The sequence below is a fragment of the Ambystoma mexicanum genome, chromosome 6q (genome assembly GCF_040938575.1).
Source record: "Ambystoma mexicanum isolate Mex_15411 chromosome 6q, UKY_AmexF1_1, whole genome shotgun sequence".
NCBI classification, from domain to species: domain Eukaryota; kingdom Metazoa; phylum Chordata; class Amphibia; order Caudata; family Ambystomatidae; genus Ambystoma; species Ambystoma mexicanum.
The window spans coordinates 1,038,093,356-1,038,109,695 of NC_090937.1; the positions used below are offsets into that span (position 1 = coordinate 1,038,093,356).

At 47.2% G+C, this 16,340-nt stretch overlaps 1 protein-coding gene across 4 annotated transcripts in view; it reads left to right on the top strand.

Annotated features, from left to right (window-relative positions):
- Window positions 1–16,340, top strand: part of MTUS1 (microtubule associated scaffold protein 1) — a 1,716,559-nt gene that overhangs the window by 1,317,162 nt on the left and 383,057 nt on the right. For all 4 annotated transcript variants that reach the window (XM_069631569.1, XM_069631568.1, XM_069631570.1 and 1 more), the window contains one exon: window positions 1,723–1,931. In XM_069631569.1, the coding sequence (XP_069487670.1) occupies window positions 1,723–1,931 (209 nt within the window). The remainder of the gene's footprint in view (window positions 1–1,722; window positions 1,932–16,340) is intronic.

Sequence of the window (16,340 nt, forward strand, 5' to 3'; positions counted from 1 at the left end):
ATATATAGTTATATTTTTCAGGCAAGCAAAACAGAGTAATGGATTAGACGGTATTCACATTGCATCATATGAGGTTAGTAGCATTCTCTTAGAAACGCTAAAGTATTGTTTACCGAATAGTATAGTAGCACTATATTCTTTACTTATTAATAAGATAATTCAGAAACTCCTGAAGAAGGGATAAGAATCCCAAAACACACGGAGTGACTCCATATAAAACCATTAGAATAGAGGCCGGATATTGATTAAATTGGAAGATTGGTCAGGGAGAATCTGAAACATTGGATTTTCAGACTAGAAATTTATACTTGATGTAAAGTTTTCTGTGACAAACCCTCTGTTAAAGAATTCTTTTTTGGGCAAATAAGTTAGAAAATGTATTGTTTTGTTATAAATTGTACAAGAATTGTGCATTGAGATGAGTTAATACGGGACTTGTGAATTATAATGATGCTTTGAAGAGTATCATTTGTGGTAACGGGTAAAAAAGGGAAGATTAATTTGTATTCATATTTTGAATAAATCTTACAACACTTTGTTTGAAAAGTGAGATTAGTACCTATTGGAAACTGAAATAGAGATAGATAGGAAGAGCCAATTAATTGCTCATGAGGAGTGCGTTTGGGATCCTTTTGGAGTGCCGAGAGGAATGCTATATAGTTATTTGCGAAACTGTGTTTGTATATTCGGGGTTGGCTCCAGCCCCATAACAGTTGGTGGGCTGAAATTTTGGCCCAAGGTCCGCATACCAGTCTGGGGTGTACTGGCCATGGTGAAATCTAACCAACCCCACCCATTCGCCCTACACAGTGACATCAGTGTAGGCGATTTCGGGAGCTTGCCGATGTTTAGAAAAATAGGTAGTAATGACACAAAACATACAGCAAGCGTATAGCAGATCTCCAAGTGCATGTCGGCTACAGACCGGTGCAACTCTGTGTGGTACCGCTAGTGTTTTATATATCGACGTACTAATTTAGCATGGTTGGTACAACCCACATGTACAAGAAGATTAGGTAATTTTACATTTAACACTTTGAGTTAGAGGAAATAATATATAGAATTTTAGTGTGCACCTCCTTGGTGGTTGTTTTGTTAGGGTTTTCAAAGTACTCACATATGTGGTAAAGGATACTAAGAAACACGTGACATGCTCATTATGTGCATGTTAGTTAGAACATAAATGAAGGTAGATGTTTGCCACGTGTGTGTTGTGAACCAGTACGTTACCAGGAGTATGAGCTGCAGTGGAGATTTGCGTTTTAGTGGTTCTGTATCTTTTTGTGTTCTCTTTAAGTTATGGTATTACACAGTTGTTTTTACTGCAGCCTTTTTGGCTATTATTTTCTTTGTCAAATGTAAAGTGAAATAAGTGTTGTAATGGGGACAAAAAAGCTCACTAACGACCCATCTGTTTGTGTATCTCCTCAGTTGCCACATGCAACATAGTGGAGTTTCATAAATAGGAAGTGCACTAAATTGTAGTGCCAAGGGCTTGATTAAAAATACCATTTCAATTGAAAGAGAACATCAGTATTAACTGCTGTGCTTGCTGAACGTATGATCCTCCGGAATTTACAAGCACCCAACGATACTCTGATGTGCCAATGGTAATAAAGTACTAATTCGCGAGTTAACCAATGAGCTACGTTGCATTAAGAGTACTTGAGAACAAGTGTAAAACCTGAATGTGCTAACATGAAAATATATTTGCATTTCTAGTTGAGAAGAGCAAGCAGAAGGCCAGTACCAAAATACCATGCGCCCCGGCACAAATCTCGCCTGAGGAAAGGAAAGCTCTTGAGTTTGCCCAATGCAGAGCGAAATGTGAAAAGCAGAGTGGCTTCATTTTGTACCTGAAGCAACTTGTTGCCACTGGAAACCAGCGCTTTGAAGCCATAACTGTGTTAGTGCAACAGTTGGTGAAACAGGTACGGTTTTAAATTTTTTGCAGGTACACACTAGTTACTCTGTGGTATTGAATTGCGTTTTACATGATCCTGCATGTTCCATAAAGAAAATGTAGCTTGGTACATAGAAGACGCAGGAGGGAGATGATTTGAATATGAATTAAAAATTAATTTGCTGACTGTTGGGGGAATGGTTTCAGTGGAATTGGTAAGAATTGTCGCATGCCTCATTCATAAGTGTCTGTGTGCGTTTCCAACTTTAGTGATATTGCTTTTAATTGTTAGGGACATTTGCTATGAACCCTTACATTATGTCACCACTGAGACTTGATTTACATATTTGCATGGTCTCTTAGTTGAATATGTTGAGAATCTTAAACAATTGCCTGACATAGCTGAATGTTTTGCAGACCAACTGCTTCTCTATCAATGTAGACGTCCTCTTCTACTGATTTTTGTCACACAGTTATCAGTTCATTTTATTCGGTCCTACAGGAAACCAAGGGAATAGATTTCACTGAGCCCCAGGGGCGCGTTATAGGTACAAATGAAGCAGTATTCCTTGTTATCATAGTCCTCTGTCTTTCCAGATCTCCCAAGAGCGAATTGACCTTCAAGGTGGTAAACAGTCACTTATTCCTGGTGGGTTTGAGTGTCCCACACTACTTTATTGCAATTGGCAGAGTTTTCCCTCTCTTGGTTGATCTCGTTAGAATGTCATGTTGCTCGACATAGACTTTGGGAATACCAGTCACCACTACCCTTGGTGCCAGCTTGGGTGTCGGAGACTGTTAACTATTGTTGCACTTTGGGTTTACCCAGCTTTTCACTCACTTGTTTGTGGTGCAGCCTTGGGACAGCAGATGTTTCCATGCCTTCAGTGGCCTCTTGGTTCTTCTACAAGAGTGTGTGATTCTCATTTAGGGTTGAGGTTCTGGGGACTTTTCACTCTATCCTGTGCACTCTTTTCCTCCTCCTCTTTTCCATCTTATTCTTCCTCTCCTCTGATCTTCTTGGTATCTCCTATTTACAGCTTTCTCTGATTGTTCCTCGCTTCACTCTCCCTGGCCTTCTTAACGCTCCACCATTTAGCTCATTCCTTCACTTCATTCCTCCGTCTATCTCATTACCTGTAACAAAGTCTGATTAATCAGGGTAGAAGATAAATGGAGAGACCATGGCCAGGGGAACATTAATAGTCATGGGAATAGGTAAATGGTGAATCCGCCAGTCCCTACCAGTCTGTTCCTAAATAAATGTATGAGCCTAAGGATCTTCTGTCCACCATGTGTAAATGCCCTCACCCATAGGCAGGACGTCACTGTTAACCCTATTGATCTGCAAGGATGTTGTAGGTCCTTATTGGATGAAGATTTACCTTATTAACATGACAGCATGGTGGAGTGGCAAGGAGGTTGTAGCAGGAGAGAATACAAGTAGATTGGCGGAGGCGACAAGCTGAGTGGAGTCACTGGTGAGGAGAACATGAGATGGAGGATGAGTGAATGATGGGACAAAGAAATGAGAAGGTAAAAAGAACAAAGAAAGTGAGATGAGAGGAGGTAGCGAAAACAACATCACTGTGGAGGACCTGATAGAGAAGAGGAATGGAAGTTGTAAAGAGAACAATGGAGGAAACGACGGATGTTGAAAATACTAAGGAGGGGGAAGGAAATAGGAGATCCAGCCACAGTCAGAGAGGAGGAAAAGGAGTGGTGAGAAAAGAGACAAACTGAGGAATGGCATGGAGTCAGGCATGTAGGGTTTGGTGGAAGTGGGGTTCCGCCACCTCAAAAGGGGCCTTTAGTCCAACAACCCATATGCCCAATGTGATTCCTGTAAAGAATCTTAAATAGTCTGACATGGGACCCAGCGTAAGACTACAAGAAGGTAAGCGACATCCTAGTGCCATCTCTGCCAAGTAAGAAGGGCGGGGCACTTTTACAGGGACTGTGATAGAATTTTGTTTCTCACCAGGAAGGCTTTGTCTAAAGGAGAGGGGTTGGGTTGGGGTGGAGGTGGAGGAGTGTCCACAGAGGAAGTTTGATTAAGTGTGTGTTAAAAATTCCCCTGCTTACATCAGTCAAATGTAAACCCTTGCTTTATGTTCTTAACATGAAGACACCTGTAATTTAGAATCTTTGAATTGTCTGATCATCTATAGGCCTGTGACACACCTTTGACAACTCATTTACTGGCTCTCCTCTCTCTCCTCCTGGATCTTTGTTTCTGCCCATTCTCCACTTTTCTGTCCACCTCCATCTCCTGTCATCCATAACTCTCCTTTCGAGGGGATTGGGTCCTCCGACGTATTCCATATCTATGACAGGTAATCACCACAGCTGTGCTGCTTCGGAAACTTTTTTCGGCGTCTGGGTCCTGCGTCGATGATGTCGATGCGCCGTCGTCGAGGACCTCCTCTGACGTCATCCGATGTGATAAGTAGGACGCACGACGCCCGTAGCCTCAGTTCCGTTTTTTCCGCGAACGTGTTGCTTCGTGAATCTTGGTTACACCTCGACTCTTTGGAGTTCTGTTCTTCTCGGTTCTTCGAACCTGTTCGTTTTTGTGAGAAAATCCTTCGTGTGAAGATGTCTTCTACTTTGTCTTCGACCCCGCGTCCGGGCTTCAAGAAGTGCGGGGAGTGTGGGTCCAAGATGTCGGTGACGGACTCGCACGATGCCTGCCTCTGGTGCCTCGGGGAGGCCCACGACATGGATGACTGTATCGACTGCCAGTCGCTCACGTCCAAAGCCTTACGGGAACGTAAGAAGAAGTTGTCGGTAGGTCGGGTGTCCAAGCCCCGGAAGTGGAAGTCTGCGGGGCTTTCGACGGATGATTCGAGAGGTGACTCTCCGCGTCGTCATCCGAAGTCTCGTGGGTCTCCTTCTAGGAGTCGGTCTCGCCACTCCTCGGCCTCTTCGAGGCATTCTCGGAAGCGCCGACAGAGGTTGTCTTCCAAGTCCTCTTCTGAGGACTCTGCCCGGCATGCCGCTTACCCCACCAGCCGTGCGACGCCTGAGGAATGGGCTTCCTTCTGGAAGAAAATGCTGGCGATTCTCGAGTCACAGGGTACTAAGCCGTCCGCGCCCCCGAGTTGGGTCGGCCGTGAGAGGTCGAGAGACACCGCTTGCAAGAGTGGTCGGCACGAGTCACGGGAGAGGTCCCGTTCGGACAAGGGGACTCGTTCTCGACGTACCCGTTCCAGGTCCCGGTCCTCGACGCGTTCGAGACCATGTGCACCTGTGATGTCTTCGAGGAAGACATCGACGCCTGAGGCGTCGAGGGCGTCGACAGGCTTTCTCGAGGCTCCGGCTCCGAGGAAGTCGTCGACGCTCAGGTCGTCGAAGGACACGCTCGGAGCTCCGGCTTCGAGGACTGTGTCGACGCCGTCGATGCTGGCGGCGCTGCATCTGACGTCGATGCCGATTTACTCGACGTCGACGCCGATCCTCTCGGCGCCGATGCATGTTCTCTCGACGCCGGCACCGATTCACTCAATGCCCTCGACGCCTTTCGAGGCCGGGGTGTCGGAGGTACTCCGTGGCACGGGGGAACCCCCTAGGAAGGCTCTGGTTAAGAGCAGGCATTCTCGGGTGCTTTCTTTTCGCCACCTGGAATATATTTCGGAGGTGGATGAGGATTCTGATGGCCTGGTTCTTAGTCAGGTTCCAGATGATATTGTCTCGGGCCATAGTCAGTTTGACGATTTGAGGCAGTCACTGCATGATGCCAGTGGACTGGACACCTCTCCGGAGGTGGAGTTTTGTAGGCATGAGCCTGGCTCTCATGCCGATACCTCGAACCGGCGCCTTATGGCTAGGGTTTCTGAGTACTTGGGATGGTCTGCTCCCCCAGGGGAGTTTGTGCAGGATGAGCTCACGGACATCCTTGATGTTGGTCCCCCAACTGACCCGGTACTGCCTTTTCATATGGCTCTACAGAGAAGGGTGGCGGCGGCTTGGACTGCTCCAGAGAGTTTCCCGGCGGTGGGCAGGTCCTTGTCGCGAAAATACCATCCAGCCAGTAGCGACCCCTGCTACTTGACCGGGCACCCCACTCCGGAGAGTTTGGTGGTGCAGGGGGCCACGGCCCCGGCAAAGCAGGCGTCGTACCCTGCCATCCCTCCTGATGGGGACGACAAACGTTTTGATGGCTGGGCGAAGAAAGTGTTTTCTTCAGGTGGTATGGCGCTTCAGGCGGCCAACTCCATTTGTGCCTTGTCTCGTTTCACACACACACTGTGGAACTGTGTTGCGTTAGCGGCTGAACATATTCCCGAAGGGGACGAACGGAATGGTTTCCTTGCTATGGTCCAGGATGGTAAGGATGCCATGTGTGAGTCCGTTCAGTCGGGTTTGGACATGGCTGAATGCGTCAGCAGGTCCATGGCGGCGAGCACCATGATACGCAGGTTTGCGTGGTTGCGGAAGTCGGGGCTTGCTCCTGATGTGCAGTCCCGGCTCCTCAACATGCCCTTTGACGGTGAACACCTTTTTGGCAGCAAGGCTGACGAGAGCCTTGAGAGGTTGCAGACCTCCAAAGCTGCAGCGAAGTCGTTGGGCGCTGCAGTTCGCCAACCTCTGCCTTTTCGTCCTAGGGGACAGCAATGGAGGGGTGGTTCCTTTCGCTATTACTCGTCCTTCAATAAAGCGAGAGGAGCTGCCAGTCAAAGAGGCCAACGCAGGGGTACCAGAGGTGGACGACAGGGTACCCGTGGTGCCAAGGCCGCTCGGGCAGTTGCCTCTTTGCCCTCAGGTAACGCCGCAGCCGCTACCACTCAGTCATGAGGCCATGTCCCATGGTTCGCCGGTTGGGGGAAGGCTGGCGCAGCATCTTGTAGAGTGGTGTGCCATTACTTCGGATGTGTGGGTTCTGGAGATCATGACCCACGGCTACTGTCTTCCCTTTCGGCAGAGGCCTCTCGACAATCCACCGGGGAACCTCTCTTTGCAGAGTCCGGATCCGCTCCTTGCGCAGGAAATTCAAGCCCTGCTGGAGAAAGGCGCCATAGAACTGGTGCCTGTAGTGGAGAGGAACAAGGGATGGTATTCCCCTTATTTTTTGATTTCAAAGAAAGACGGGGGATTGAGACCCATCATGGACTTGCGCGGTTTTAACAAACTCCTCAGGAAGGACAAGTTCAAGATGGTTACTCTCTCTCAAGTCCTCCAGGCCCTTCAGCTTCAGGACTGGTTGGTGTCTCTCGACCTCAAGGATGCTTACTTCCATGTGCCGATCCATCCCAAGCACAAGAAGCACCTGAGGTTCGCGGTTGGCGACTTGCACTTTCAGTTTCGGGTCCTGCCGTTCGGATTGACCTCCGCCCGAGGGTTTTCACCAAGCTCATGGTGGTGGTGGCAGCGCATCTCAGGCAAGGGGGTATTCAGGTCTACCCCTACCTGGACGATTGGTTGATCAGGGGGAGCTCTCCCGAGCAAGTCCTCGATCATCTGTCCGTCACCTGCCACTCCCTTCACAGGCTGGGCTTCTCCCTCAATTTAAAGAAGTCCCATTTGACGCCAACACAGCGGCTCCAGTATATCGGAGCAGTGCTCGACACTTCCCTGGGACAGTGTTTTCCTCCCCAGGTGAGGGCTCTTCACATTCAGCAGATGGTGGACAAGTTTCAGCATGCCCAGACGCTCCCAGCGTTCGAGTTCTTGAGGTTGCTCGGCCTCATGGCATCCTGCATTCTTCTGGTGCCAGAGGCTCGCCTGCGGATGAGATCTTTGCAGTGGGCACTCAAGATGCAATGGTCGCAGTCCTCCGGCAGGATGTCGGACCCTGTTCAGGTGCCGACCTCGGTCGCCCAGGACCTTCTGTGGTGGGCCGTCGAAGGCAACTTGATGAAGGGGGCTCCATTTTGGCTTCCCTGGCCGGAGGTGACGATCGTGACGGATGCATCCCTCACGGGATGGGGAGCTCATGCCAACGAGCTGACAGTCAGCGGTCGTTGGTCTCCGTCGGAGTCCAGACTCCATATCAATCTGTTGGAGCTGAGGGCCGTCAGGCTAACCCTGAAGGCTTTTCTGCCGACTGTGCGAGGAAAGAATGTCCTGATCCTGACGGACAACACAGTGACCATGCACTACCTCAACAAAAAGGGGGGGGCAGGGTCACTTCCTCTGTGCAGGGAGGCGATGCAGCTCGAGTTCTGGGCCATCCAGCAGGAAGTTTCGATCTCGGCAGTTCATCTGGCCGGAGACGAAAACATGACGGCGGACGCTCTGAGCAGGCAGAGCACGATCTCTCACGAGTGGGAGTTGGCTCAGGAGATTCTCCTGGAGATCTTCGCCCTTTGGGGGACCCCTCTAGTGGATCTCTACACCTCCAGTGTCAACCGGAAGTGCGAAAGTTTCTGCTCGCGGGAATTTCCTCCAAGAGGAGCCTTAGGGGACGCGTTTGTGGTGGAGTGGTCCTTCCCACTGCTGTACGCGTTTCCTCCAGTCCCCGTCATCCCGCAAGTGCTGTGGAGGTTAGAGGTTCGGTTCCCGGATGATCCTCATTGCTCCGGCATGGGCCTGGAGAACGTGGTACCCGGACCTTCTCGACTTGTCCATCTGCCCTCCACGTCGTCTTCCCTACGGAGATGATCTGCTCTCACGGGAGGGGGGTCATGTTCTCCATCCAGAGGTCAGATCCCTCAACCTTCATGCTTGGCTTCTGAAAGGTTGAGGTATAAGGATTGGGACCTCCCTGAAGACGTGATGGAGGTGTTGCTCTCGTCCCGACGGCCAGCAACAAAGTCTGTGTACCGTTGCCGTTGGCGTAAGTTCTGCGACTGGTGCAGAGTTCAGAATGTGGATCCTTTTGCATGTGACATCCCCATGGTTCTGTCCTTTTTACTTTCTTTGGCCCACAGGGGCTTGCAAGTGGGTACCATTAAAGGTTACCTGGCGGCGCTGTCCATCTTTAAGCGCTCGTCTGAAGAGTGTTCCTACTTTAAAATCCCTTTAATTTCACAGTTCCTGAAAGGGCTCACTAATGTGTTCCCTCCGTCGCCTTTCCTGGTGCCCGGTTGGGATTTAAACCTTGTTCTTAAGTTTCTTATGGGTGCTCCGTTTGAGCCTTTACGTTCTTGCCCCTTGAGGCTGTTGAATCTGAAAACTGTGTTTTTAGTTGCGGTTACTTCCGCTCGTAGAGTGAGTGAGTTACAGGCACTTTCAGTTAAGCCACCCTTCACTGTTTTCCATAAGGACAGGGTTGTCCTTAGAGTTTGTCCTTCTTTTCTTCCGAAGGTAGTGACGGAATTTCATTTGGCCCAGAAGGTTGTTCTTCCGGCATTCTATCCTCCTCCGCATCCTGGTAAGGAAGAGGAGAGGCTCCATAAGCTTGATCCTAGGAGAGCTTTAAGCTTTTATGTTTCGCGCATGTCCCGGGTCAGAGTGGACGATCAACTCTTTATTGGTTACGCTGGTAAGCGTTTGGGACAAGCTGTGACGAAACAGATTTTGTCTCGTTGGATTATTTTGGCCATCTCGGAGTGTTAACGCTTGGCGGGTAAGGACCCACCGGCTGGCTTGCGGGCCCATTCTACCAGAGGTATGGCTGCATCTACTGCCCTGCAGAGGGGTGTTCCTATTCGCAACATCTGTGATGCAGCCACCTGGGCTTCAGTACATACATTTGTATTTCACTATTCCCTCGATTCCATCCGAGGACAGCATCTGGCCTTTGGCAAGGCGGTCCTTTGCTCTGCTATTTGATTGGCAATTCTAAATTTTGATTCTAAATTCTTTCCCTCCTCCTTGCTCTGGTACTGCTTTGGGAGTCTGTCATAGATATGGAATACGTCGGAGGACCCAATCCTCTCGAAGAACAAGTTACTTTCTTACCTGGTAACGTTCTTTCGATGGGATGGTCCGACGACGTATTCCATATCGCTCCCTCCCTACCTTCCCCGCTGCAGAATTTCTTTTGCGATTGCAGCTTAAGTTCCGCAAGGCTTTGTGTCTGACTGGCAGCAGACTAATGCCACATGTTCTGGGGGAAAAAAACTACAACTGAGGCTACGGGCGTCGTGCGCCCTACTTACGGAATACGTCGTCGGACCATCCCATCGAAAGAACGTTACCAGGTAAGAAAGTAACTTGTTCTTCTCTCACTTTGGCCCTCTCTCCCACTAATTCTTCTCTTCACTTCCTCTTCTTACTCCTGCCTTTACTCCTCTGCTCTCGTCCCTACACCCTGCTCTCTCTGCTCCTGGCCCCTACGGTATCTGAGCGTCACTATCCTTCCATAGCTGGACAGGCTCTGGTCTTATTTTCTCAATTGGGCAAGTGTGTTCAGCTGTGATTGGGTTGTGGGCATGGTACCTGATTGGCTGCTACCTAATTGAACTACAAAATCAACAAGGGAGAACACTTGACTAGTGGTCCTCCCTGTGACACTGCTAGCTGACATAATCAAACATGAGGCCATCATCTTTAAATTCCTTTCTATGCTCTGGATGTCTGAGTGGTGTCTTTGACTCAGAGCCTCTTGCTCTCCCATGCTTATTCAGACCTCTCCAAGTACACGCAAGCTGACACACGCACGGTGCCAGATCCTGGGATGAGCCTTCCCTTGCTGACTGTTGCCTCATTGCTGACCAGGTCTCCCTTTTAGACAACCAATGGATGCCCCTTATGGTGGATACGCGAACTGTATAATCTACTCATATTGTTCAAATTGTAATTTGTTATGCTGCCTAGGTTGGTTGGGGTGATGAATACAAAGCTAGCAATGGACTGGATTGGGGAATCCGCCGTATAGCTCCTCCCCAGATTACAGAGCTGATGGTCAACCCCAGCCCCCTAAGTCAACTCGGCCCAATCCTCCAGCTGCGTATATGGAACATCGTCACTCGTCATTCGAAGTTTTGACACCGTTATGCCAAAGTAGGCAACTTCTTTCATTTTAAAGTTAGTTTTGGCTGTGACCTAGCTGAAAGGGGTAAAATAAATGCTAAATATTAGGGTATATATATCACTTGACTGAGGTTTTTGGCCAAAGTGAATGCTCCAGTTATTTTGACTAGCATTGCTGGTAAAATGAGCAGCAAAATGGTTGCTTTTTTACAGGGCACTACTCTGGTTCACTTTAAGGTCCCCTCTGATCTGAACAGAAAATGGTTGAAGTATGTAGGTCGGTGAACTGAGTACGTCTGCTCATTGGCTCACCAGGCAGGGGAATATTCTGGGTTTAATGGATTTAAGCCACTTCGGCCCCTCAAACCTGTGGCAAGAGGGGCCAAGACCATAGTTACTTACATTTTGCAATTGAGTTCCATATACGAATACAGGTTGCAACTGGTTCTAACTGTATTGATCGGGTCTGTACCAAATAATATTGAAACTGAAACAGGTCAAAACTGGTATTTGCCAATAAATATACAACACAGAGTGGATTGTGGGATTCCAAATGCAAGGTAACCCAGCTTTAATTGCAATGTAACACTGGGGGAAAACCAAGATAACAGCCAAGCTCTTACTCAAGATTTTTCTCCCCAGGAAACTACAGTTTTTCGTTTTTATAGACCTTTTGATGTCACAGTTATGAAAACCTATAGCTCCTGGTCATTGGTGCCCTTTAGTAAGCTACATATGTAATCCTATATGTCCAACAATACTGATTGGATAGCTTCTTTATCTAAGATCCCAACCCTAAACCATGCCATAAAAATGTGTACATCATCATGCTTGAATATTATTGGTAGGCTCTAAATTACTTCTGTGGTGAAAAAGGACACGTGCTTATCGGTTAACATGCGGTCAGACTCTCCGTGAACTGGGGGCATGATGACATGCTTTATGTAGATGGGAAGGGAGGACAAGCTTATCACCTTTGTTCTTAATGAAATAAAACAGCCTATGTTCTCTCCGCCATGATGTCGCTGAGTCTAAATGACCACTTCTAATAATTCCGGTCCTCTTTATTTTATCCTCGCAACAGTACCAGCGCCATTCTGTTCTTGACACCTTTATGAATACTGTATTATGAATCATTCTGCTTTCACCATGTGTGCAGTAATTGGCTGCATCTGCGTTTCTCTGTCACGGCTAGCAGATTGTTGAGACATTTATCTGCCAACTACTTATGACATTTCCTGGGATGTTCAGTTCGTCCCATAGACTTCAAATAGTCTGCCGTGTTATCGTAACTTGATTTATCTTGACAGTTCGAAGCACACAATGGTATCTTGTCCGTTATGTAACCCTCCCTACGGAGCCTTGGGTTTGACATTACTTTGAGGCAGCGACCATCTAGCTGGCCACAGCATTTTCCTGAATTAATTGTATTTGTTCAAATAGCGTGCTTAACTGGGTCCTATCTTAAAGCTGCAGTGTTTATGTCTCTGCTGTGTTTGGTGCAGTTTTAAAATGGCAATTTTCCACTGCAGGACACATTTGCTTGTTATTTACCGATTTCCTGGTGCATGCATGTCACATTATATTTCTCCCTATGGGTATCGGCAACCTTATCTGCCTACAGTTGTTTTGCCCTACTTGTCTAGTGAGTCCCTATCCTGTGTACACGCTTTCCCGTCACCTAATCTATTCTATATTAAAACACACTAATTGTGCAACCTAATACCTTCTCTGTCCCCTACTTGTGAAGTGAAAATAACTATCCTTTGTGCCAGCTGCATTTCCAGGAGCATTTAAAGTGCAGTTTCAAATGTGAATGTGTTCTTTCTTCTCTTATAATTTAGTTTCAAATATGATTTATTCGAGAGGAGCATGCATATTGTACATTTGCTGTCTGTTATTCCAAGCAATACCTTAATGTAAAGTGTATGATGAATGTGATGGAATATAAAACAAAATAAAGAAGTGTTCACACATTGTTCAGCAGTGGAAACATGGAGTAAGCCTGATTTTCTTTGCATAAAAATTCGCCCCATCTGAAGACCACATTGCTGGCTCAGACCTTGTAATGTTGAAGTCTTATGCGGGCTGCCAACGGAAAGAGTTAGCAGAAACGCAAAGGTAGGCAGGCACTGTCCTGTGCTCTCTTGAGGATCATTTATACTTGCTAAAATTCGTCTTTTGCCCACAGGGATCATGGATCCTGTTACATTATCTAGCTATACTTCACCTCAGTGAGAAGTGATGTTCAACCCTGGACCTGTCACGTCACTGCTTGATAGTTCCAGCGAGCCCTTAACCAGTTTCCTTTGATCGGCATCAATCGGCCTTGTGGGAATTGGGTGGGTACCGAGACCATCAGCACCACCCCAGCGAACGAAGACAGGAGGCACCAGTGCAGACAAGCAGACACACACTGGGACCTCTCCATTCAGACCGTAGCCCTTTCCAAGATCCTGGTGTGGACCCGGATTCTTTTAGAATGCATTTTTGTAATTACGCTTATGATCGTCAGTGTATGGTCGAGTTACTTCTAGCATTGGTGGCTTAAGATGACTTTTTCACTATCTGTTTTACAGCTACTGATCAGCGGATGATGAACTAGAAATTAAAGCGTCATGCAGTGAAAACTGTTCACAGTGATAGGTGTCACCCATAGTCTGACCAGAAGAGAAATGGCTATCCACTCGGACCGCCTATCTTCCTCCAGTGATATTGGTTAGGACATTTGAACAGTGATTGACAGACTTCATTTTGGCCCTTCCATTCACAGCTGACACTAAATTGAGGTTTTTCTTCCTGAGATTGTAGAGAAGGACTTTCCTGCTCTGAAAATATGCACTCAATGTCCCGGCCACGTCACCGTTATTTCTCAGATAGATTATGCTAGCGTCATCTAGCTTGGTCTTCAGCTGTACCCATTCTTGTAAGTGAAGCGCTTTCAAAAAGCTTCAGCGTGTTTTCTTCTGCACCCAAACTGAAGCAACAGACCGTGTAACTGTTTCCTGCATGTCTACCTTGCCTTCTGGCGCACCAGCCCATAATCTTCAATTCAGTGTGCGTAATGCACCAACTTCGGGCTTGGGGATACCTCCCATCATTCTCCCACACATCTCCACAAAAAGTGAAGATGGAAGAAAGAAAGCAGATGGACAGTGGATAAGCTCCAGCTTTCACTAAAACCTCCTGAAGAGAAGTTCTTGGCATCACAGAATGACTTAATTATTTCATTTTCCTTGTATAACTAGTCCTCACAGGGCATGTTTATCGCAGCAGTTCTTTTCCAAGAAAGCATTAAATGCAGCTGTTACATAGTACAAAAACTAAATGACATGCGTGAGCATCCCAAAACTGCATGAACTAGTTGCAAGAAATTGTCAATTATGTACTTTTCCATTTATTGTTGAATCAGCCTATTGTTATAGGTCAGAAGTAGGAGACCTACTAATAGGTGCCGTTTTCAACAGATTTATTGGAAAATAATAAAGAAAAGGCCTATCTTTCCATATCCTAAGGGTTTCCCTACCTAACCCAACTTAACTAGGGTGCTCATCGTCAATGGTGAAGTTCACAATCAAATGTCTGTCCTCTGTCCAAAACGAACCTAGGCTGACCATATCGCTGATATTACACAACAAAAGACTAGGAGAATTACTCCCTTCTCCTGGATTGCTTTTCAGCAAAGTCCTCTTCAATGTGGGATCTTCAGATAGTCTTTTGCTATCTCTCGTAATAAGTCTTTCAGTTTTTTCAAGGGTCTTTTCCAGGCCCTTTCATATTGGTTCCCTTGACCCTTCAAATTCCTCTCTCTGCTTGCTCTGATTCTTGACTGAGTCTCTCTATATGTGTTGTGGGTCACAACCCTTATTTCATCTTTAGGATGAACAAGTATAATCTCAGAACAACTCTCTCCTTTGGCTATTTATCTCCTCACTGAAATTAGTAAGCTGAATCCATGTTTGACTCTTGTTCTTCTTAGGATCTGGCCATTCACTGGGATGGGTATGATGAGTCCCTGAAGGATTCTTACTCTTCTTGAGATTTTGCTACTCATTGGCACGAGTATGAGTCCCTGAATGATTCTCACTCTTCTTATGATTTTGCCACTCACTGGGATGAGTAGTGTGCGCACGTCGCACATACCCTGTGTCCCCGTTACCTTGGTTGTACTAGGGCTGTGTCACCGGGTCAGCATCTCGCTCTCTTCGGTCTGTACTCTCAACTTCATTAGGCACACCTCTGTCTGTTTGTGGTATTGGCGAGTCGAGGATATGGGGTTCTCAGTCCTCTAACGCCACCGCGCAGTTCCTTTTCCTTCGCTTCAGTTTCCTCTGTCGGTAGACAGACCTTCGCAGGTCTGCCTTTGGTGTGCTTTCGTTAAGCACTTTTGTTTTGGGGCTTCTCACCCCTTCGTGGATGTCCCTCCTGGGACTAACAAACGTGGAACCCACTTCCTCCAGTTGGTTTCCCACTTTCTGCACTGCAGGAACTTCTTCTCTTGCGCTGCCTGAAGCCAAGTAAAGCAGCGTTCTCCCTGAGTCACCAGTTTCACGTCTCTGGCCGGTTTGTAACTCCCAGGTCTCATTCTGACATTCTCTTGTTCCTCCCACTTTTATTACGCAATGCTGGGTCTTCCCCACCTTTTCCGGATAGTCCTTCCTTTGTGTATACTCTTCATTACTCCTTTGTTTCTTCGTCTCAATGATTGACAGGCATTCTTTATCACTCCTATGTCCTTACTCTTCACAGTACCAGGCAGTTACTTTTCCTCTGTCATTACAATAACACATGTCAGAGGAGTCTGGTTGTCTGTCAGCTGATTGTGTTGGATTGGGTGTTTGAGGACAATGCAAAGGGAGTTCCTCATCGGACAGGGAGTCCTTATTCCCAAGAGGGGAGTCTCTCCCTGTGAGGTCCTGCTTACTGCAACGCTTGGGAATATTGTGTAGCAGGCTCACCTCCCTAGCCTCACAGGAAGGAGAAGTGACTGAATCCCACGATTCGTCATACTATAGATTATCTTTTGCTACATTTATCATTGAATGCCACCCGTGAAAGGGAAATAGCAAGATGGGGAAATAACAGTGGAACCCCAGCCTACTTCACACCCATGTCAATTGTATCAGTGTCCTGGGAAGGAGACAAAGTATGATAAACACACCTGACAACTTGGCATCTTGTGGCCATGGTGTGAGGAAAAGCCATCTGCACGAGTGTGCACACCCATGCTTTTTTTTGTTTTTTTACTATGTAAAAGGATGCTTGTTTTTCTGCTCCTTCAACTGGTAAATCTGGCAGTTGTACCCGAAAGCTTGTGAAGCAGACGAGCGATGGACAGCATGGGTCATTTTGATGTTTTCAGTACACAACTGTGATTTTGGCTGGTCGTGGTGGACTACAGTACACTTCTAGTTGGTTTAAGGTAGCAGCTTTGGAATTGGTGCCAGCAAAGTCCCTGCAGTTTTTTTAATCAAAGTATTCAACAGGGAAGATTAACTGACGTACAACGCCATGCAATTTGTTTAGGGTCAAATGATTAATTTCTGTGCAGTTTGGCTGTTGAGCATCATAGGACTAT